Source organism: Girardinichthys multiradiatus, chromosome 23 (genome assembly GCF_021462225.1).
Source record: "Girardinichthys multiradiatus isolate DD_20200921_A chromosome 23, DD_fGirMul_XY1, whole genome shotgun sequence".
NCBI lineage: Eukaryota > Metazoa > Chordata > Actinopteri > Cyprinodontiformes > Goodeidae > Girardinichthys > Girardinichthys multiradiatus.
This window is the reverse complement of record NC_061815.1, coordinates 20582671-20606549: the sequence shown is the minus strand read 5'-3', so window position 1 is coordinate 20606549 and position 23879 is coordinate 20582671. Positions and strand designations below refer to the sequence as shown.

General features: G+C 38.0%; 1 protein-coding gene across 4 annotated transcripts in view; it reads left to right on the top strand.

Moving 5' to 3' along the window:
- The window catches only part of gria3b (glutamate receptor, ionotropic, AMPA 3b), a 155769-nt gene that overhangs the window by 20702 nt on the left and 111188 nt on the right, over positions 1–23879 (top strand). For all 4 annotated transcript variants that reach the window (XR_007036274.1, XM_047353114.1, XM_047353113.1 and 1 more), the window contains exon 3: positions 18280–18519. Coding sequence is in view for 3 of the 4 variants with exons in the window: in XM_047353114.1 (XP_047209070.1) it covers positions 18280–18519 (240 nt within the window). In the remaining variant the exon portion in view is untranslated. The remainder of the gene's footprint in view (positions 1–18279; positions 18520–23879) is intronic.

The following is a 23879-nucleotide window of genomic DNA, read 5'->3' as shown; positions in this document are numbered from 1 at the left end:
AATGTTCTCAGTGGCAGGATTGGTACATACTTCTTCCCATTTTGATGTCACCGTGCAGCAGACACATTGCTCTTGATGTGAATTTAAGCCATACTTCAGCAGCAACAGTTAAAAGGCTCAGTTATCCATTAACTGATGAGCTGATTGTTTAAGCACCATCAAGACCAAAACCAGTCTATGACCAATGTAAAGAAATGTCTGAAGGTTTTTCGGAACCTAATGCAGCGTGACTGCTGCTGCAATAGACATCTGGTTATTTTCCAAGTTTTAAGCACTTCCACACACATCTCAATGTTGGGATCATGATTATTGATTAATTAATATTTATCAATAATTATAATTAAAAATCATAATTTGAGAAAATTTATTTCTTAACCAAAAATCCTCATTTATGAATCGAAACCAGAGATGTCTTCTGGTGTTGTAATTGCGGCTCAACGCCTTTGATAATTACAACCGTTAAATACTCAGTAATAATTGATAACTATTACCAGAGATGACACTGACTAATCAACCGTTTCTGCCGAAACGTGAGGAACTTTAACCCTATTTTGACTGAGAAATCACTCTTGCACAAAATAAACACAAACGCCTTCCCTTTATCTACGAGAATATTTATTAAGTCAACACCCTGATACAATCCGCTATCCGATTCAATAATCTTCACCTAATCAAACATTCAAAGTTCTACACAAAAGGGTAAAATATCTGACTAAACAAAATAAACAAAACAGCAGTGGGTGTGTATGAGATCAAACCAGCAGTCATGGCAGTTAGGACAAAATAAAAAGGGAATATGGTTGAACGAAACTTTGGGAGCGCAGCCCGCCAGAAAGTGTAGCTTATTTACGGTGAGCCATAAAACATCCCCCAGCCGCTGGGGATGTTACAGAACAAAAAGGGTTATAAAACGTTTGGCGGCAACTCATAAAACATGAAGTTGAAGACAAAGAAAATGGTTGATTTTCACCATAAGGTTATTATAGCAGTCCAGTTCCACAGCGCACCTGCTCTCTGGTGTTCACACGGTGAAAGCACAATCTTGCGAGACTCAGCGGCCTCAGAAAACAACAGTAATCACATTTCAAAAGAACAATGGGATGCACATACAGTTCAGAACACATTAGACTATAAGTGGCAATTCTACATCGCACTAAAACCTCCTCTACTCTGCCCAAGCTATTCCTAATAAAGAAATAAAAATAAAAGGTGGATTTTACTTGTCGTTGTCTCTTCTGAGCAGAGGGAGAGAGAGGGGGGGGGGTGAAGGGTTCCACGCGTCCGCGGATACTCAGCGAAGCAGTCCGTTTTCTTCCTTGGTGGCCTCAATGGCAAAAAGGTAGAAAAATTATGTTGGACCGTCACTAGTCGACTGGTACAAAACAAGGAGGGAAAGTTGCGTCTCCTTGAAACTTTGTGGTTTTTGGTTACGTGTTAAACTCACGTCTTCGATCGGCAAAGTGAAATTTCTGGCCTTCTCATACCAGAAACCTCTTTTATGAATTTTTCATTGGCCAACGAAGGAGAATAAATGAAGAATCCACGTGGGACCTCTTCTTCTCCAGAGAGATGCTTCAGTTGCGTGGTAACCGTGTCGAGGTCCCCAGCTGAAGGCCAGGATTAAAGCGTTCACCTTCTTATATTAACTCCTGTGACGTCAGACTTGGGACGGCCCCGTCATATCAGCCGCAGTGGCTGCTGGGTTTTGTAGGACAGACTATCCTGCGGTACAAAATGGCTGATGACGTTGGAAAGGCATAGTGGCATCCAGCAACGTGCAAATGGTCCAATATTCAGCAAACAAGTGGTCCAACATCAATTAACTAATCCCCTTTCCATCTTTGGCAGTCTGATACTAATACGTTTGTTGGACCTTTCTGCTGCAGTAACAAACCATGCAGCCTGACATCTGAAAAAGTGTAGCTACTACAGGTCCTTGTCAAAAGATTCCTGAGGCCTTTAAAACTCCCAGCCTGGTTCATCACTCAAAACTCCAATCATGGGTAAGAGTGCCGACCTGACTGCTGTCCAGAAGGCCACTATTGACACCCTCAAGCAAGAGGGTAAGACACAGAAAGAAATTTCTGAACGAATAGGCTGTTCCCAGAGTGCTGTATCAAGGCACCTCAGTGGGAAGTCTGTGGGAAGGAAAAAGTGTGCCAGAAAACGCTGCACAATGAGAAGAGGTGACCGGACCCTGAGGAAGATTGTGGAGAAGGGCCGATTCTAGACCTTGGGGGACCTGCGGAAGCAGTGGACTGAGTCTGGAGTAGAAGCATCCAGAGCCACCGTGCACAGGCGTGTGCAGGAAATGGGCTACAGGTGCCGCATTCCCCAGGTCAAGTCACTTTTGAACCAGAAACAGTGGCAGAAGCGCCTGACCTGGGCTACAGAGAAGCAGCACTGGACTGTTGCTCAGTGGTCCAAAGTACTGACCATGGTATCACTGTGCTCAAAGGGCCTGCCAACTCTCCTGACCTGAACCCCATAGAGAATCTGTGGGATATTGTGAAGAGAACGTTGAGAGACTCAAGACCCAACATTCTGGATGAGCTAAAGGCCGCTATCGAAGCATCCTGGGCCTCCATAAGACCTCAGCAGTGCCACAGGCTGATTGCCTCCATGCCACGCCGCATTGAAGCAGTCATTTCTGCCAAAGGATTCCCGACCAAGTATTGAGTGCATAACTGTACATGATTATTTGAAGGTTGACGTTTTTTGTATAAAAAACACTTTTCTTTTATTGGTCGGATGAAATATGCTAATTTTGTGAGATAGGAATTTTGGGTTTTCATGAGCTGTATGCCAAAATCATCCATATTAAGACAATAAAAGACCTGAAATATTTCAGTTAGTGTGCAATGAATCTAAAATATATGAATGTTACATTTTCATCATTACATTATGGAAAATAATGAACTTTATCACAATATGCAGATTTTTTGAGAAGGACCTGTATTTATAATGTCATAGTTGCAAAATCTGGCTGGACTTGACAAGTCCTGTACAAGTTCTTTTTTTTTAAAACACACATTTTGTGATTAACTTTAAAGCTGTCTAGGTGTGGCAGGTGTAATAAAGCTGCAGCAGTCAATACAGTCTCTCTTTCACTGTAAATGTCATTGTAAAGTGTAAAAAACTATTGAATTAGAATTAGTTTAAAAAAATGCCCCGGTTTGTCAGTCTTGAAAGCTGTGCACATAAAAATAGCCCAGAATTCTTAAAAACCACGGCCTGTTGGCAACAACTATGGGTGTGGCTGAAAAAAAATCACAACTACACCAACTACAGGAACCAGAAGTTGAATATAGTTAGGCACTCTATCACTGATTATTTAAAAATGCATTGAAAAGTATGAAGTCAACGTCCCTTTAAATCAAAGGTGGAAAATAATGTATTTACATGCATTGCTGTAAGTATGAATTTGGCCTATTAGTGGTTTTTAAAGTAGTATTTAAAGTCTGTCGTATTTTACACAAGAATGTTTTGTTGTACTTAACTACATTTAAATCACTTCTGTGTGTTGTCCTGAAATGTGGACCTGTAGATATTTAAATTTACCCATGGCACAGCCATTTAATAATTTTTATTCAACATAAAAGTTTGTTTCTGATCTGGAATCTGACATAAAACAATGTAAAAGAAGAATACATTTTATAAAAAACTAAAATACATTATAATAAATGTCTTTTTTTTTTTACTCTTCTAAATTATCTTGTCCTTACTGCGATCATACCCTTCTTATTGTAGCTGATAATTCTGAGCTTAACTGTAACCCTGCAACTTTAATATAGTGGGACATTGATACTGTCTGTAGTTAATGAGAACCTGTAGAGAAACAGCTCACAGAATGGGAAACCCAACAACCTGCAACAGTGACAGAGGTAGCCAAATAAGACCCTGCATGGTATATTGCACAGGAAATTAAAACGTTTCAGGAAAAAGCTGTGTGAATAATTGCCAAAATAAAATACAGACATGGCACTATTTCAGTGGTTATCTAGTTACTTTTATTTTAGACAAAGATATCTGAAATCAGTTTTATAGAATGAAAAAAAGCCAAAGATATGTTGAATTTAGACTGAATTCACACTTTGCCTTGCAGCTGTAGAAAAGTAAAAATGAGAAGCTTTACCAAGAAAATATATACACATAGCACTATAGTATACGATCATGGAAGCAAGTAAATGTAGCATTTCAGTGGCTGCACACTCATCCAAAGTTTACTTTTGTAAGATATTTTTCTTTCTCTTCAGTCTGACATTTAAATGGGAGCAACAACAGCTGATGTTTCTAACTGCCAGGTATTCCTTTTGTTGAATGAATTGGATTCAAAACAAGGCTACTGAGTGCAGAACATCATACAGAAAATATATCAACATGAACCTTTGCTCAAGCGTGTTCAACAGTCTTATAGTTGAATCAAATAATTCAGTGTTATCTTGTTAAACTGTTGATTTAATCTTTTTGATGGGACTGAGATTTGTTTCCTCTTGCATCTTTTTTTTTCTTAAAGGCAGCCTTAGGTGAACTGTCTCTTGTGATTCAGCAAAGCTTATCTGCCCCACTTGCAATGATGGCAGAGGCCAGCACCACTTTTGACAGTAACAGTTTGAATGTTTGTTGTTTTAGGGTGACACGCTGAACTCTGTCTCTCTCCTTCCTTTTTCTCATGGACTTTGGCGCTCTGCTTCCTCTGATCATTTCCCTCTTACCTGATACGTGGTGATTAGACTGACTCCTATGACACCCAGACGTATCTGCCCTTAAGAAGCATTGCTGCAATTCGTATCCCTTGTCCTCATCTGCAGAACTCTGTGCTCTTCCTCACTTCATGGACCATTCTCTTCACTTCTTACACATTCATCTAGAAAGAAGAGCACGCTTTATGCCTGCAGTGGTGATTGGGAGGATTAGTAGTGTGTGAGGGACTTTGTCACCAGCTTTCTGGGAAATCCAATTACAGAATATCATAAGCCTTATATGTTTCATACTCTGCTGAATCCTCCTTAAAAATGCACACCGCTAAACCGGAGAGGTCAGTGTTTAGCTTGGGTTTCAGTGTAAACTGTGATGACAAAGTGAGCAGAGTGATCTACTTTGAAGGGATGACACAAGTTCTGTAGCAATCGTTTTTTCCCCTGCATTGCAGCAAATGGTGGACTGCATGAGCCTGCTGAAGAAGAGGTTGTTATTTGCGTTGTGTAATAGGATGGGATCTCGGTGTGTGTCATGGCGGAGGTGAAGCGAGGGCCAAAGGGGTTAGGTCTGTTATCTGCTCACACAGAAAGTCCTTAATTGCATGTGTCAAGGAGATGGCATGCAGAGAATAGGGGCATGCAGAATGTATCAGTGGAGTGTTATCCAACTGATTATTCTGCAAATCAACCGATCTGACTGCTGCATCACTTTTGGAGTGGCTATTGTTCTAAATGTTTGAGCTCCAGCCTTGTTAAAACAGCTTCCTTATTTTATTCCGTGTACACAGTATGTCTGTGCAGTTTCAGGTGGCTGTTTAAAACACAAGCATCTTCATAAGACCATGAAAATGGCAATACCTGTCTGATGGAGATGGACTTGAGTCACAGAATCCTTTGAGGATTGCTCAGCAGCCACAATAACTTGACTCAGCAATAAGGCAGATAGAGAGATGATGAGGCTGAAGGCTGAAGGACTATGAGACACAAAGAAGAAGAGAGAAGAGGAAATTAAGTCTTATGGTTAAGATGTACAAGCATGTAGGTCGACCGTTGCATCTCAATTCCAATGGTCTATTTCACATTCACTGCCCACTTTTTTCTTTGTAACTTAAAACATGCAAATGTTTGATGTGCTGTGCATTAATAATGAAAACAAAAGATTTGGCATACAGACAATAGGCAATGCTGAAAATTTAATAACGCACTTAAAAGGAAAGTATAAGTATTTGCCTTTTTCTTTATTCAAGCATGAACCATTTACTGGACCACAGTGACTCAAGTAAATGTAGCATTTGTTCCACATCATTTCTTTTGGAAAAGCTGTGGAACAACAGATGACTTTATTTTTTTGTTTTTTTAATGTCAGTCATATAAGCATCTTGAACTAACTGGTATAAGATTGTTATGTATATTCTATTTTTCATCTTTGATGCAGTTAAAGAACGAAAACAACTCAAACTTGAGGGGCTATTTGAATATTTTTAGTGAATTACTCTAAATTACTTTGAAGAAGAAGAAGATAATCCTATGGTGATCTTTGCTGATTTATTTTTGTGTTAACCAAAAAATTAATTAAAGTAAATCTAAAGAATGTTAAAAACCTGTACTTATGCCAATTTACAAAACATGATATTATATAATACTTATTTCAGTATGTCCTCATGTTACATTTGATTCTCATGCTATTTATAGATAATGATTAGACGTATTGTGTTTTCTTTATTCATCCAGAAAAAAAAGATTACCAGACCTCTTTGAAAAGAATCTCAATAACATAAGCCCATCTGAAAGCTCTTCTGGCTGTCAGCTTTTATTATTTCCATTAATGGGTTATGCAAAGAAGAGATTGTGTTGTGTGTTTACTACTAATTTCTTTAGCACATCAAGTTTCACGGAAACCCACGTATTAATTTAGCCTTTATTTCTGAATTGAACATTGAACAGACATAACATTATGTAGAAGTTGCCTAAACTAAGTTGGAAACTTGTTTTAATTATGACAGTACCTAATAATTCCTAATTTCTGGGCAAACAAACCTCAGAGAGTTAGCATTACCAGGCCAGCTTCTATTGTCCAATACACAGTCACCAGGTAAGCACTCGCATATATGCAAAAAACGCAGACACAGATGTGAATACACCAGTGACTTGCTTGTACTTGTTTTCCAAACCCAAACAGCAGATGAGGCACTGAGCTCTGGGAATTCGCAACCTGGCAGCTTGATCATGGGGCAGATGTCAAAACCAGAGTTTGCTTATATAGAGTCGGAGCTTCTGTGAAAAACAAAGTAAATTTTAGATGTGATCACCTGTAAAACATCTGCGTGCTTTGATTGCATGTTTACTGATGAAAATTTAAAGGACAACATTTTTTTGAATAATTGTCAGTGTGTGGAGTAAAATACCGTACACCAGAAAACGACCTAAACACAGTACTTTAGATTTTTAGATAAATTAGAGAATGTTCCTAAATCTGCCTTGGGCAAGCCACTTAACCCCAAGTTGCCTTCCAATATGTGTGTTGTGTATATGAGAGCGTATTGTGAATATGGCTCTGCTGTGAAAGTACTTTGTGTAGTTAGTATGATTAGGAAATTGCTATACAAGTTTAGTTAATTTACCATTTTTACACCAAGAGACAAAACAGTTTTTAGCTATAGATTAAATTAATGTTCTGCATTAAGCAAACCAAATTGTTAATGTACTTTCAATTATAAAAAATTATCTGTTAAACTTTTTAATGCAATACTTAACCTTGAAAGGATAGTACTGAGCTATCATCTTCGTGGAGGAACTCTAAAAAATGTAGATGTTTATAAAATAATAACTATTATGTTGACTGACCAGCAAACATGCTGTTAAGTCTTAAGAAAAAACGCACATCAGATAGCTTTATCAAAAATCTATAGGAAACAATTTTGAGTCACACTAGCCTGTTATTGCAGGGCTATGATCTGGGTTGCATTAGTTGATCCGTAACATTAACACGTTGACTTTGCTGGAACTTCGATTGGAAGCAGGCCACTTGGTCAAACAAGGCTAAGACGTATTTTCCGGCAACAAACACTCCAGATTGGTCAGGTGTAAAACAAAGAATGAGTATGGATAAAAACACTCTGCCCACTGTTAAGTAAGGTGGAGGACTTGTGATACTGTGGGAGTGTTTGACTTTCAAGGGCCCTGGGAACAATCTTTTAGTGCATGGCTTTATAAATGTTTTGAAATACCAGGACATTTTAAAGTAAAATCTGGTGCCGTCTATCAGGAAGCTCAAACATGGGCTTTCACTGGGACTTTCAACAAGATATTGATCAAAAACAAATGGGCAGATTAATATATAAATGGTACCCCAGCTTTCTACATTAAATACCTTCCTAATGTGCCTGGATTAAAATGTACAATTATTTGATATTCCCATCATCTTAACGATTATCCTCAGAATCATCGTTGTGGTCATAAAACAATATAATTGCAATAGTCCTCTGTAATTAAAGTCACTCTTAGCATCTACTAACAAGTGTTCTTACAGGATTACCATGTCTTTAACCCCATACATTATTGCATTAACTTCAACCAGCTTTCCTATCCCTGCTGAAAAAAAAACATCCCCACATTATGACGCTGCCACCATAATGTGTCAAGTTAATATAGTGTGTGACTTTATGTAATAGGCCAGACAGTGTTCTTTTCTCTACTCTAACCCTACTAATGCACTTCATACTAAATGGATAAAAAAATCAAACTTTCATAGTAGTTATTCAGTTATGCTGTTGTATGACAACCTTTCATATTTTTCCAAAAACATTTTAAATTTGGGCTCAACTTATACAATGCTATTTATGAGTGTCAGCATAATAACAAATTGTTGTCTCTGAAAGGTACAAGGGACCATTCTAAACATTCTCACATCTGTTCTTTCCTTTGTGATGTTGTGATTTGGCCGAGCAAATAATTCAGTGTCTTAATAGATATGAGAAGTTGATTCAGGAGGACTAGACAGTTTGCCTTTATCTTCTCAGGGCACCACTGCTGTTGAGTACTTCTCGAATCTGGGTCTGCCATTTGAGTTAATAGTTTGAAGCACTTCATGTCTCTAAATGACAAGAGCTGATGCAATCCCCTTGGGCACTTACAAGATATCTACTTGTGACAGCGTTCCTTCTTCAGTTCCAAGCAGGAATGGCGGTCCCTGCAGGCGAGTTAGATGGGAGCAGTGGGGGGAGTGGGAGAAAACAGCTGGAGCACAATGGAAGACCAGAGGGAGAAAGAGGCTGAGACATAGGCGGGAAATGGAGGAAAATTGAGAAGGGAAGCATCTGAGCCAAAGCGGAAAAGTGAGAAGTTCAAATTTGTGACGGAGTTGAGAAAAACAACTAAAGCGACATCATTGACATTTACCAATTCTGGCTGCAATCCCAAAAAGAGCACTGAGGTCTGAATAACAAGAGTCTATAAAAAGTTACACATATATTTGTAGGACTATTATCATTAGTTAAGTTATAATCTGTTTTATAAATGAACTCAGGGTTCCTGTAAGACAGCACATTTCCCTCTGAACTAGCATACCAGGCCAGCCATCTCAAGTGATGCATTGGAAATGCAACTTCCCCGTACGCTGCCGAGTGTCCTGATTATAGAAGGGAATCAGGGCGGCACACTGTGTGTTTGACCAGTGAACTGGAGATAGGATGCATGGTTCCCTGTGGCACAGGAGGGGGGGGGGCATGCTTAGCTTCAGAGAGAGAAGGAAAAAAATGGATTAAGAAGAACAGAAAAGAGAAGCAGCAGATGAGAGAGCGATGTGAAGTGTTGTTTACCACTCAATCAGATACAAGGCTCTGTAATGACTTTGTCTGCATGCACATGGTTGTCCAACCTAAATAAAATTAGCCTTATTGAAATTCTAAGTGACGCTCCGGGAATCATATTAGCTGTTCCTTAACTTCTTCAGAGTTGGAGAGCAGCTCAGCTTCCTTTATTTTCAGCTGGAGCGTAACATTTATTTCATTTCTATTTAATTGCTAAGAGATGAAACTCGGGCCAGGGCATTTCTGCACAGTGCCTTTGCTCCACCACACTGCATCGCTTGCTCTTTTGTTTCTGCATAGATCTGGCACAATCTGCGTTCCACCGATGGAGCCAAGCAATATTATGAGGGAAACAATCTGAGAGGAAAGAAAAGCGTGAGGCACTCAGGTGGAGAGGAGGACTGCCATGCCTGAAGAGGATGTGTGCTTTGGGGGATGACCAGATGGCGAAAAGACAGGAGAGAAAAAAATAAGAGGTCAAATTGGGAGGCGAGGGTAAAGAAGACGACAGAGGAGAGAGACTCTGAAGTGATGGAAGAGAGGAGGGTCAGTGCAGCAAAGGAGGGCAACTCTTTAAGAAAGTGACTAACGCTGTACTTTTTGGAACATTGTAGCTACATCAGGCAGGATCCATGATATTTCTGATCCATGGCTTTGTTTGCTTAAAATAAGATCATAATACCTGAATCCAGCTTGTTTTTACTCATTGCTTTTGTTTGTTATATTAATGCAAAAGTTTCTAGACTAGTTCAGTATTACTTTTCATTTTCTTTGTATATACTCGTACTCGTCGTCTTCCGCTTATCCGGGACCGGGACGCGGGGGTCACATAAAAAGTAAAGAAGTGATGCAGGAAATTATTATAACAACAACCAAAGCACAAAGGAACAATTTTCCATCTTAAAAAAGCAACCCCTGTTCTTTTTCCACATGTATTTTAATAGCCAACACGTTCTCTTTTTACTCTAGCAGTGAGTAAAAGCAATTGGTCATCATTATTTCCTTGCACCAGTTTTTGTATATATAAATTGAGCCCACCAGCTTAAAGAAGATTAATTGCTGATTAGATCAAGCTTTTCAGTATTTAATCGAGATTTGAATTGCTGTTGCTGGTGAAAGTAATACTGCAAAATTACACAGAAAAATTACCTGCTTATACATTCTTTCAGATTATCTCTGTGCTACTTCTCCCACCAAAATGTGTCCATGAATGGTGTCTTTTTCAAGATTTAAAAATTGTATGAGTTTTAATTAAAATGCTACTACTATATTTACATTTCTTCTACAATAATGGCTAATGGCTTTATTTTTTTTTAAAATTTGTCCAGTCACCAGACCAGTATCGGTCTATCAAAAACAAAAACAAATTTAATGAAAAAGATTATTTAAAAATTTTCAAGAATTTCAAGTAAAGCACTTATATCAAAGGCACATATATATCTCATATATTAAACAACAGTATTCATAACCATTAAACGTTTTCACATTTTATCATATCACAACCACAAAGTTCACTGCATTGTATCAGGATATTTCTGTGATAAACAAAAAAATATACTGTAATTACATTACCGGTTCAAAGTTTTAGGTACACTTTCTCACTTAATGGGTCTCTTTATTTTCGTGACTATTTACATTGTAGATTCTCACTAAAGGCAACAAAACTCTAAATGAACACACATAGAATTATATAGTAAACAAAAAGTGTGAAATAACTTAAACATTTTATGTTTTTTTCGATTCTTCAAAAAAGCCACCCTTTGCTCTGATCACTGCTTTGCTCTCTTGTTATTCTCTCCGTGAGCTTCATGAGATAGTCACCTGATATAGTTTCCCAAAGAGTCTTGAAAGAACTTCCCAGAGGTTCATTGAGAGATGGCCAAAGGTTAATATTTCAGTCATCACAACTAAAGGAATCTAAAATATATAACATATTTAAAGTTTTTTTACAATTTTTTGTTTGTTACATAATTACATATGTATTCATTCACTATTTTGATGCCTTCATTGAGAATCTATGTACAATGTAAATAGTCATAAACGTAAAGAAAACCATTCAATGAAAAAAGGCATTCTAAAACTTTTGACTCGTGAAGTAGAAGAAAAAGGAAACGAGGCATTTAAAATGTTTTGCAAATAAAAATCTAAATAGTGTGGCAGGCATTTGTGTTCAGGGTTTCCTGTGTTCCCCTGTGTTTAGCTCTGTCAATTTTCCACAAACTCTGACCTCCTTCCTTGTCTCTTCTAAAGAAAAGCATTCCCACAACATTATGCTGCTACCGCCATGTTACATAGTGAGGATAATGGATTTATGTTGATGTGTTAGTGTTTTTCTTCACATATAGTGTTGTGCATGTCTGCTAAAGAGTTTAATCTAAGCAGAGCCTCTTTTTCAACAAGTTTGCTGTGTCCCCTAAATGAGTTATGACAAACTGCAAGTGGGCTTTCTTGTAGCTTTCTTTCAGCAACAGCTTTTTTTATATAATTTTTTTATGTCAATGGCCACCTTGTGGTGTGAACAACTAATACGTAAATGTCCTGTCAAGAAATTCTCCCATCGGATCTGTGGATCTCTCTAGCTTCTCCATAATTACCTCTGCCTTTAGGGTTTTGGCTACTTCTTTGATTCACGGTCTCCTTCCTCAGCCTGTCACTTTAGGTGGATGGGTGTTTAATAACCTAACCCTGTTTTAAACTTCTGCACAACTTTCTCTTTGACCTGTTTGCCGTGGTCCTTGGTTTTTAAAAGGATGTTTCTGTTCCAATGCTCTGAGGCCTTTACAGAATAGCTGGACTTATTCTGTGATTAAATTACAGACAGATGGACTCTATCTACCTAAAAAGTGGATTTCAGAAGACCATTGGTTGGACTGGATTTCATTTATGGATGAGATTAGTTGGTAATAAATATAATTGTACACCTCACTTTCAGATTCATATTTTTAAAATATACTGAAACCCATTTTTTCTTCTGCTTTACAATTATGAATGACTTTGTGCAGGTTTACATGAAATCCCAATAAAATTAGGTCTGTGGTTGTAACTGGACAAATTCTGAAAAAAAAGTTTGAGGTAGGAATACTTTTTCAAGGCACTGTATGTATGTGACAACCTGGCATAGGTGTACATTAGGTGTACATTTTTGTAGCTGCAGTAAAATGTAAAACTGTTCAAATGTACTGATTAAAGAGAATTGTTACAGATAATTATTTTTTGTTTTTTTATGAATAAAGTACCACAAGCAGGAATAGCAAATGCCTGGGTGGATAGATTATACAACAATATAACCACTTGGAAATGGTTTTGACATTTTTGAATAAGAATGTGTCCATATTTGAGAAAAAAAATATGTTTAAATCACTTTGGAGTAGTTTTGATATTTCGACAACCTAGTTTACCAGTTGTACTTGAATGCATCATGTGCAGCTGTTGGGAAAACACCTTCAAATCAACAGACATTACTCCAACTTGCATTTTATATGATGTATGGAGTTTGGGCTGATTAGATGCTACAGGTAGCCATTTGGATGTCAGCTGATTTTTCTCTAGTAATGTTTCAGGTGAGTCAATCAGGTGCAGAGCGAGCTATGTTGCTGTTGAATGATGCATACAGTTTTGGGTCGGTCCACCATTTTTCTGAGAAATAGCTGCATGAGATACCTTAATTTTCCCAGAGTTTAGTGATAGAACAGGTTGAAGACACTTCAGATCTCAAGTGGAAAAACAAGTCCTGCTGGATATTCATACTGATGTGGAATATGTATGTTAGGAATAAAATGATGCCATCATTTGATGAAAATAAATGTTATCAACCCACAGAGAGTTTAATCCAACATCACCAACATGAATGCCTGACAACGTCAGAGCATGCTCCTTATGAGATGACAGATAGTGTCCTGAGGAATATCCTCCCAGATTCTGACCAGATCATCATTGAGTTCCTGGACACTCTGAGGTGCAAGCTGGTGGCGTTGGATGGACCTATATGTCCTAAACAGTCACTCTGTTGAAAACAACACTATATTCCTGTGCTTTAGAAAAAACAACAGCAAGCTTCCTTTTATTTCTTTAAGGTCTTAGACTGAGACTTAGACTTTATTGTCATTCAACGGCACATTCACATTGTGCATTTAAGCGAGATTTTGTTGCAAGGGTCTGAATAAAAACAGAAAACAAGTAAAAACAAGACAGGCTAAATATAAGTCTACGCAATATAAAGAGAATAAAAAACAGAACAATAAGAATGTGGCAGCAGACACAAATAAATAAAACTAAGTAGAATAAAAAGAACATAATCTCCACTGCAAGAACCCATAAACTTATATAATGTTAAGCAGCATAGGTCATGACCGGCACACCTTCTGTCAGGACTGAGATAAATTAACATTACATTAACTCAGCCTGTTGGGTAATGATTCAAGCCTGAGGGAGTTACAGAGCAAAGGACTCAAACCCATCAGGTTAACACACACATTAAACATAAATAACTCACTATCCGTTTACTGTGAGACAAATAAAACTACTGGGTGTTACCACTGTTAAATCTGGAGAAAATCCTTTTCTTAGGAAATATGAGCCATTACTCAAATTACTTGATTAAAATCCATCATCTTGCAGGTTCTTGTGAGGTCTAGTTACTGGACTCAACAGAAACCATCTTGCAGCTCCTGCCTACAAGCCGGAAAGAGGTTCTGTTACCAAAATAGTCACAGAGAAATGCTGTAAATCAGATACACAAAACATAGTATTACTACAAATGAACACAGATTGTTGTTTTTCTGCAGGCATGTGTGCTCTTCACTCTGGGGTGCCAACATAAACCTTGTCCAAAGGCTGCAGTGCAGAAACATCAACAGTAAAAACAACCAAAACCAAATAATAAAGAAGGAGAGAATTATAGCAAATGTTGCTATCTCTCCAGAAAAAATAAATAACTCTTAATTTGACTTTATGGGATTTAAAATATGAGAAAGATGGATTACTTTGGGTCATGTTTAAGAGGTTTACAACACAACATCCTTTCAAGCCTCTTCATGCTCAACTGGATGGATGGATGGATGGATGGATGGATGGATGGATGGATGACACCATTTTCTTTTTTTTTTACCAGACCCTCAATGCATGGTACTTTAATACTAAGCTAGTACTTATTGCAGACCAGGCAGTTATTGCTATATGTGTGCTGCGATTATGATACATTTGCAATACAATGTGCAGCCCTAATTGAAAATGCTCCTTTTTCTTTAGTTTTTTACAAATCCCCCAGTTATGTTCCTGTAATATTCATTTTAGGTGTATTCAGTTAAGGACTGAAACGTTATTTTTTTATTTTTTTATTTTGAACAAGGAATGGCCAAATGCAATCCAGACTCCCTAAGAAAACATCAAATAAGAAATCCTTAGCTTAAAATCAAACAGTAACTTCAAGGTCATCAGCAACTTGCAATGAACAGCAGTATATTTTGCAGTGTTTAGGCATAGTAGGGCAGTGCCCAGTCCTATTGACTTGACTTGCAAATAAGCAATTGAAAACTACTTCTGGGCAAAATGACAGATACCTTTTTTTCAATTGACTCATGGCATTTCACCAAGCCATGCTGCCCTGGGCAGAAAGCCATTGCTCATATCAAATGCTGCCACAAAACGATGAAGGTAACATTTTTATTTTTTCCATCACTACAACTGTTTATTAGTTGTAGGAAACAACAAAGCTCTAAAGATAACATTTTATGTTTTTTTCAAACTGGAAGATGGCTAGTAGTGATTGAGAGGGAGAAGACAGGAGGCTTCTGCACCAAGCTTAAGGTACTCTACTAAAAATCAATAACACTGCTCCCATTAATTGTATGTAGTGGTAGAATAACTTTGGTAGGGTCTATAGCGCAATGTATACACATTGCTGCAACAACAAGCCCCCTGGTGCTATATAAGCAGCCACAATTGATGTTCATTAAGGCTGACTCTGGAGGTGGAGGTGCAGTTGCAGATTTTGAAGACAGGATCATTTGCTACTTCAAGCATTAGTTTATTAGGGGTTGCATAAAAGGGGAGAGCTGCAGGGCGTAGGCAGGTCTTTTCGAGTAAAAGTGACCGGAATTACCCTGCAAACCAAAAGCAGAACACATGTCTACAAATGTCACCTCTTTGAAACAATCTGTATTGAGCTCAGATTATTTAAAATGGCATTGTTCTTGGAATTATTGCAACACCAAAACATTTCCACTGGAACAAGACAATGTGCCTCAAAAGGGTTCAGCACAAAGAACTACCAAAGGGTTGCAACAGAGGATGACGTGGCCCTGTTTGGTATCGACGTCTGGGCTGGCTCAAAGGTTAACCCTAAAAGCTGAGGACAGCTCAGCTGAGATAAAGGAGCTGCTGGATCTAGCCTCTAGGATAGGTCCAGTGTCAGTGCTCACCCAAATTAAGAGGAAGTGTAGAGGAAGCCTGGCCTTGACAAGGGCTGCAACTCTCACTGGCTCCCATTCACTTTTTGAGATTGCCCCACTCACCCTGCAGCACTTACCCAGAATACTGCTGTCCATCTGTTGATTCACTTATCAAGAAGTTGTGTATGTTGTGTGTGTATGTGAGAGAGAGAGAGAGAGAGAGAGAGACTGTGAATGAATGTCTATATGTTGGAAGAGGTCCTTGTCTGACTACAGATAGCAAGCGAATAGAATTAAAGTAGATGAGGCAAATCCCACAGTGATGAAATTTCTCATTTAAGCAACAACTGTGCTTGAGAACCAAATACCTGAGCACCATCATGTTGTTCTCTGAACATCAAGGAGGGGCTTGCACATGCAATCACAAAGGCAGAATAATCCCATGGGGAGATGATAAAAAACATCTCCTGCCTGATTAGAGGGCATAAAATAAGAACTGTCACATTGGTGACTGTTACCGACACCTCTTATTTAAGGCAAGAGTCGAAGTAATATCCCACTATGCAACCTAAATATCTGTCAAGGAGTCAGAACCAAATATTTGAAACAGCCATAAAATAGGATTGGATATAGCCACCACCCTCTGTCAACAGAATAGCTTTACTGTAATATTCAAAGAGTTTAAGAGTGTTGAGAATGCTTGATTACCCCATAGGAAAACTGGAGAGTCAATCAGAATATGTTTATGATAGAGCGAGGCAACCAAAACACACCTGTAGCTCTTAATATTTGTTCACACATTAGTGCACAAATGGCTTCTGACTTAATGGAAGTCGTTCAAGCCTAACATTTATGCTGTTTCACTAGAGTGCAAGATGAAAACACAAACCTTTTTTTTTTTTTTGGTCTATCAAGAAATGCCAGAGGCTCTTACTGATAAGGAAGCAGCTCATTTTACTTAGCTGTTCAATTCCGGGATTTTTTGTTATAGTTTCCCCAGATAATATCCAAAGTGATAAAATATTTGTTCAACTGAATTTGAATGTTTGCCTGTCTCAGCCTATAAAAGTAAAATTAACAATCAAGCTGTGTTTTTAATATGTGAGTTTTTTGTCATCTGTATAAAATTAGCTATTTTGGATTTGATGACACGTCACATGAATTAAAAGCCACTACTTGCCAACACCTAAGACTATTGTTTGCAAGGTTGCTGAAAGTGAAAGTTTAATTTTTCTTTTTTTATGGAGGTGAAAAGGGTTGTCGTTCGCCGCTCTTTTGGAGGGAGCTGAACCGAGGAGAGGAAGCAGCAGCGCTCACAGCTGCTGTGAATACCGCAGTGACTTGTTCACTTTGGATGAGGGAGCAGAGAGATAAATGCTGGGAGCTTTGAGCTAGAAGCTTTCACCAAATGTGACGTTTCTATCCTCTGCCTGACACTTTCCCAACATACACGTTGCAGCCTTTATCAATAGATCCTATGGGAAAGCAGACTGTCTTTGTGGACGTGGTGCACCAATTTGGACAGCACACAGATTTAGATACATAAGAGTTAACGTATCCTAAAGTGAGATTTACTTTTTCACCTCACTTTGCTATCATTTTAATTATAGCAAATCAGTGCTTCAATGAAATTATGTTGAAATTGCAGATCCAATTATGAAATTCAAGAAAATGTTTTTTATTTTTTATTTTATTAAAGTACTTAAATAATTTTGATTATTTTCTATGTTTGCAGAATTCACTTACAAATAGCAATGTTCCAAACTTTCTTGCATTCTCTTAAAGTGGCAGCTTGGTCTCATTTTCAGGCTCATTCATTGAATGTTTTATTCATCAGTTCTTTAGAGTTTTTAGTCTTTTCTGCAAAGATACTTCAAGCCCCTGCAGTCTAATGTTGAATGTTTCCCTTACAAAATGTCATAAAATGGTCCATCAGATATGACTCTTTAGTAATTACAGTGGCTTGCAGAAGAATACCCTTAAACTTTTTAACATTTTGTGATAGCCTCACATTTCAATGTATTTTATAGGGATTTAATGTGAAACATAACACAAAGTAGTTCATAAATATGAAACTAAATAAAATGCCCATTTACTGTGGGCAGAGGATAAAACAGCATTATCATATGGCGTTGCAATAACCATTTCAGTGTAGGGAGGGTGTGTTTAGGCTAATGTATGTTTTTATATTTAGATTCCTTTCATATGTTGCTTATGAATCATCAAGAACACAATAGGTCATCTACATGTACATGAACCCTATTTTAGTCTTGCATGTGTTTGCCACATAAAGAACTATTACAGCCTGAAGTGATGAGGCTCTAGTTATTAGAAGTGAACACATGCTAACGCATGTCCTCTTGAACTCTGCTGTCCCTGCAGTTTGCTCCCAGTTCTCCCGTGGGGTGTACGCCATCTTCGGATTTTACGACAAGAAGTCCATGAACACCTTGACCTCGTTCTGCGGCGCTCTGCACACCTCCTTTGTCACGCCCAGTTACCCCACCGATAACGAGGTGCAGTTTGTCATCCAGATGCGGCCGGCCCTCAGGGGTGCGGTGCTCAGCCTGCTCTCCCACTACAAATGGCAGAAGTTTGTTTACCTCTATGACACCGATCGAGGTAAGTTGAAGAGTCTTGAGCAGTGGCTTATATGGACTGAATTACTGCAGGGAACCATGTTATAGTGACTCAGTAAAGCAGATATACAGCAGGATAATGGAAGTTTAAATTTGCCTTGTCTTACTCCTGGACCAGCTTGTAAAGTGTTGAACTGTTATAACTCTCTAATAGAATACTTTGCTGTTATGAAAATATGAAATACTTTCACTTGCAGAGCATCGTACTTGTAATACTCTACCCCTCTGGAAGCAATAGCACATTTATGAGCAATAATCTTTGAATCCATCCAACAGTTGAGTGGTTGATGCCAGTTGATCTCCTGTTTAATTGTGTTGTTGATATTGGCTCATCTTTCATCTGAAATGAGGTATGTCACAGCTGCTACTAAAGGGTTTCCAACCCAAATCAGACTCCCTGGCAGCCCGTGGGAGCTGCTCATTGTGTTGCTTCAATGGGGGCTCTGTGTAGTCCCCAGATTGCCTCACGTTGTGGATGCCGTTTACATGACAACCTGTCAACACAGCAAAGTGTTAATTTCTTGGATTTCTAATGTCATATGGGAAAATGAGCTCATTATCTCTCAGTAGAAAAACCATCCTCTCCCTCTACAGTAACTTAAATTTGTTCTAACATTACCTTGGCAGGGGGAGAGGCAGATTTCCAGGAAATGACAGACAAAGTCAAAATATGTTTGTAGGCATGAAAGAAACTGTTTTCCTCCGGTTGTGTCCATTATAGAAAAGTACTGACCTGCAGATCCAGTACTGTGAAAAAGTATTTATCCCCGAAAGATTGCTTCTATGTTAGCTGTTTTGTCACACGTTTCAGATCATAAAACAAATTTCATTATCAGATTATGTCAGCCTGATGAAAAAACCCTCCAACAAAACCCACCTACAGAGTGCCCTTCAGGGTATTCTGGTAGAAAGCCCCATTTTCATCAAGGCATATCTCATCAGTTACAGTGTGTCATTGAAGTCCTGAAGAAGCAAAGCGGCCCAAGACCATCAAACTACCACCGAATGCTTACCTGTATGTACTATGTTAACTTTAATAAAATGTTCTGTTAGTTTTCAGCCAGATGTATCGGGATGCATGCCTTCCAAAAAGCTCCACTTTTGTCTCATCAGTCCACAAAATATTTTCCCAAAATCCAGATGTTTTCCAAAAATGGGACTCAGGCCTCTGTGTTGTTTTTGGTTAGCCCCCCTGGCAGTCTCCCATGGAGTTCAGTTTTGCCTAGCCTCTTTCTTATTGTTAAATAAAAGACACTAACCTTTACTCAAGAAAGTGAGGTCTCCTGTCCTTCAGATGTTGTTCTGGGTTCCTATGTGACATTCTGGAAGAGTCATCAATGCACTCTTGGAGTAATTTTGTAGGTTCACCACTCCTTAGAAGTTTCACCACTGTTCCATGTTTTCTCCATTTGTGGATAATGACTCTCCTGGTTCGCTGGTGTTGCTAAGCCTTAGAAATAGCTTTGTAAACCCCTTTCCAGACTGACAGATATTGATGACTTTGTTTCTCATCTGTTACAGAATCTAGGCATTTTGTTATGATTTTTGAGATCTATGTGTTGTCAATAGCTTTATATATTTAAGCAATTTCTTGTTTCTAGAGGCTTGGGTAGTGCTAGTGAAATTGAAAAAAAAAAATACAAAATCATTACTAACACTTAATGAGTTAATAAGGGGTTAATTACCTTTCACATAGAGTTTGGTTATGGGATTGCTTTTTTATCCTAATAAATCTATAATGTGATAACTAATTTTTGTATTTCCTCAGGTAATCCTCATCTTATATTAAAATGTGTTTAATCATTTAAAATATTTAGGTGCGACAAAAGGCAAAAACAGAAAACAATGTATAATTCCAGTCACATTTCTCTTCTGCATGCTGCCTTCTTGCTTGGATCTTTTAAAGTCCAGTCTTCATTTCCCACCTCTATCTAAATTCAGGTTTGAGGCAAAATATGAAGTGGGTTTTCATGCAGAGTCCTCTTTCTCTGGGTCTCCAGGTCTGCACGGTCAACAGCTGAGGGCCTTAATCCTCTGCACAGCCTGTAGATAATATGTAGTTAATTAGGGTCACTCTGACTAGGACACTCATTGGATCTCCCCTGCGGATGCTAGCAACCCAAATGTCCTTCAGAACAACCAATGCTCCTCAGCCTCCGTGCTTCTGTTTTTATTTTACTTTGTGTAGTATATGAAACTGTCTAGGACAGAGTTAAGGGTCATTTCAGAAAAAAAATGGCCTGAAATTTTAAATTGGAGGGACTATTGGAAATATGGAGGACTAGTGATGACAAATGGACATGGTCTTTAAAAAAATAAAAGGGCAAAAGAGGGCAACAGAGAGAAGTAAAACAATAAAAAGCAGGAAACAAACATCAATTCTGTCCGGCAATTATGGCAACAGCAGGGGCCTGTGATTTACAGCCTGTTACCTGTGTACAGACAATTCCCAGCGTAGAGCACATCCGCGTGCTGAGGCACATGCCAAACCACTTTTACCTCGCTGCTTACAGCCAGCAGTGTGAAACGATCCCTTATTAGTGGGAGGACATTGGCCCCAGGAGGGGATTAAAGTCGTTTATTGATGCACTTCATCCAGCACTTTGGGTGGCTTTGACACTTGGCTCCTCAACCAGACAGATGTGTCAGAGAGCCTCTACCTCTACTTATCAGGTAGTGCAGCTCCCCTGGCATTGTGGACACTGACTGCTGGCCAAAGGAAGAGGAGTGACAGGGGGAACACTGCTTTCAAGGGTGCATGTTTTTCTTCTGGGCTCCAGTTCTGAATGTAGGGAAAAATTGGCAGACCATTCAATACGTTGTGTCAAAGACTCTTAAATTATTTTTATCTGTTTCACTATGGTCAGATTTTTTTTTATGCTGACATTATTCCCACGTCAAAGTAATGAGATGTGGAGTTCCATCTACAAATTCTAGATCTGTTTTTTTCAATCAAATGTTGACTTTACATTTGATTGATCAAAACCTAGAAATCTGTTGTGTCTCAGCGTACCACAATGCTTCTAATGTGTGTTAAAGGCTCCAGTTGAAGCGTGTTAATTTATCAGATGGACTGCACCACTGAACTCAGTTTCTGCTACCATTTTGTTCAGATATTAAATATTTTTATCCATTAATTTTTTACTTATGTTTTACCCTTCACCAGTTTACTTTTTATTGAAAATTAAAAAGTAAAAATGGTAAATTACCAGTTTACTTTTTATTGAGTCTGTACTTACAATTTGTTAAACTTATCTAAATTAGTTATTTATTGTTTTTGGAGTTTAATATTGTTTTTTCTTTTTTTTTTTTTTGCTTAGATGGCTTATAGTTAATAAATGCAAGTTGGAGGTATGCCTAACCTTTTTGTGCTTGATGATCATATTCATTTATGAAATAATTTAATGCTGTGCTTTCAATACTGATAGAGTATCCAGCTTTAGTTTTAAAGATACAAAGATATTTTCTGTGTCTTGGTTTAATATTTGTTTAGCCTAAGAATAGGTCAGTTTCTTGTTTACGGGCATAGCTTAAAATGTTTTTAATTTTTCATCACATTGTTTCTGCAATTTCAACTCTTTTAAATAAGACATTAGAGACTGTGTTGATTTTTATTTTCATTCAATAGCATTCCCATTAGCTTTAGGCCAACTACAATAGTGCATAATTTTGTAGTGCTGTCAACATGACGTGTTTTTTCTTTTATTTACAGATAAAATCCTGCAAAGCATGCTGTCAATATGTATATTAAGACTTCCTTAGTCTGATATCCATAAATAAAATCTTGTACAATCAATTGTCTTCAAAAGTCAAGTAATTAGTGAATTCCTGTGAGTGTTTTACACTCTATAAATACAGCTGTACTGTAATGTCTACAAAGGATTGACAAAGAATACTAGTGAACAAACAGCATCATGAAGACAAAGAAACGCAGCTGACTGGTCAGAGATAAAGTTATGTTTAAAACAGGGTTATGTATTAAACAGTGCCCTTAGCTTTTAGCTTCTGGAGAGGAGGCAAAGATCCACAGTTTTCATGGTAGAACGGTGACAGGACAACTATTAGTTGTGTTCTCTATAAAGCTGGCCCTAATGTAGAGTGGCCAAAAGAAAACAACAAGAACACTAGTTTAAAGAAGTTCCATTTTCTGGAACAACATAATAATGTGGAAGAAGGTTCTCTAATCAAATGAGATTTAATTTACCTTTTTGGTCTATAACCAAATCTTTGTGTGAAGTACAACTAACTGCACATCTCCCTAAAAACACCAAACATGAGGGTGGCAGCATCATGCTGTGGGAAGCTTTTCTCTAATAGGGACAGGAGAGCTTACTAAGGTTAATAGGATGGTAACTGGAGTTAAACATAGGGTAATCCTGCAAGAAAACCTATTAGCGATCTTAACTGTCTGCTCCGACACAAACATAGATTTTCTTGATCAGTGCTGCAACACTGGGAGACAGAAAGCTGTCCACTTTAAGACAAGTTGTTCTAACATGACAGAATGTGTAAAAAATTCAAGTGGCAACCTTTGAAACAAACTTTATCACTATTTAAACTGTTGTTCACAAGCTACAACAGCTTGTTGTCAGTGAAATAAAAAAGCTAGTTCAGCTACTGAGTCAACTAACCATGGTAATTTGGAACACAGCATATTCTGCCAAGCTCCAAACATTACTTTAAAAAAGACTAGAATCACAGAAAAACTAAAATATGTACATAAATACCTGGGGCCCCCAATGATGATTTTAAAGAGGACACAGATGCCAACTCACTCACCTGTGTTCTCTCATAATCTTCTTAGATGTATCTATGTCAGTCATTCATTTTCTACCGCTTATTCCATAGTGGGTCGCGGGGAAGCTGGTGCCTATCTCCAGCAGTCTATGGGCGAGAGGCAGGGTACACCCTGGACAGATCGCCAATCCATTGCAGGGCAACACACAAACAACCATGCACACGCTCATTCATACACCTAAGGGCAATTTAGAGAGACCAATTAACCTAACAGGCATGTCTTTGGACTATGGGAGGAAGTATCTATGTATCTATGTGTTATCATTAAATTATCTATACATTTATATAAAATATAATACTAAACTATAAGGAGCTACAGCTATATTTATTATGTCCAATAGTATAGTAAATTATGTTAATGTGGCAACCTTAGCATTATCATTTAATAAAGTCAGTTTTTATTTTAGTTTTTCCGCCTTAGTTGAATTAAATATTTACCATCAAGATCTCTTGGCCCTGCAGAGTTCAACTTTATAGCACCTATTTCATTGTCTCAACATTGTGATACTAGCACCACTGAAAGCACTCTTTCAAAAAATTGTATCC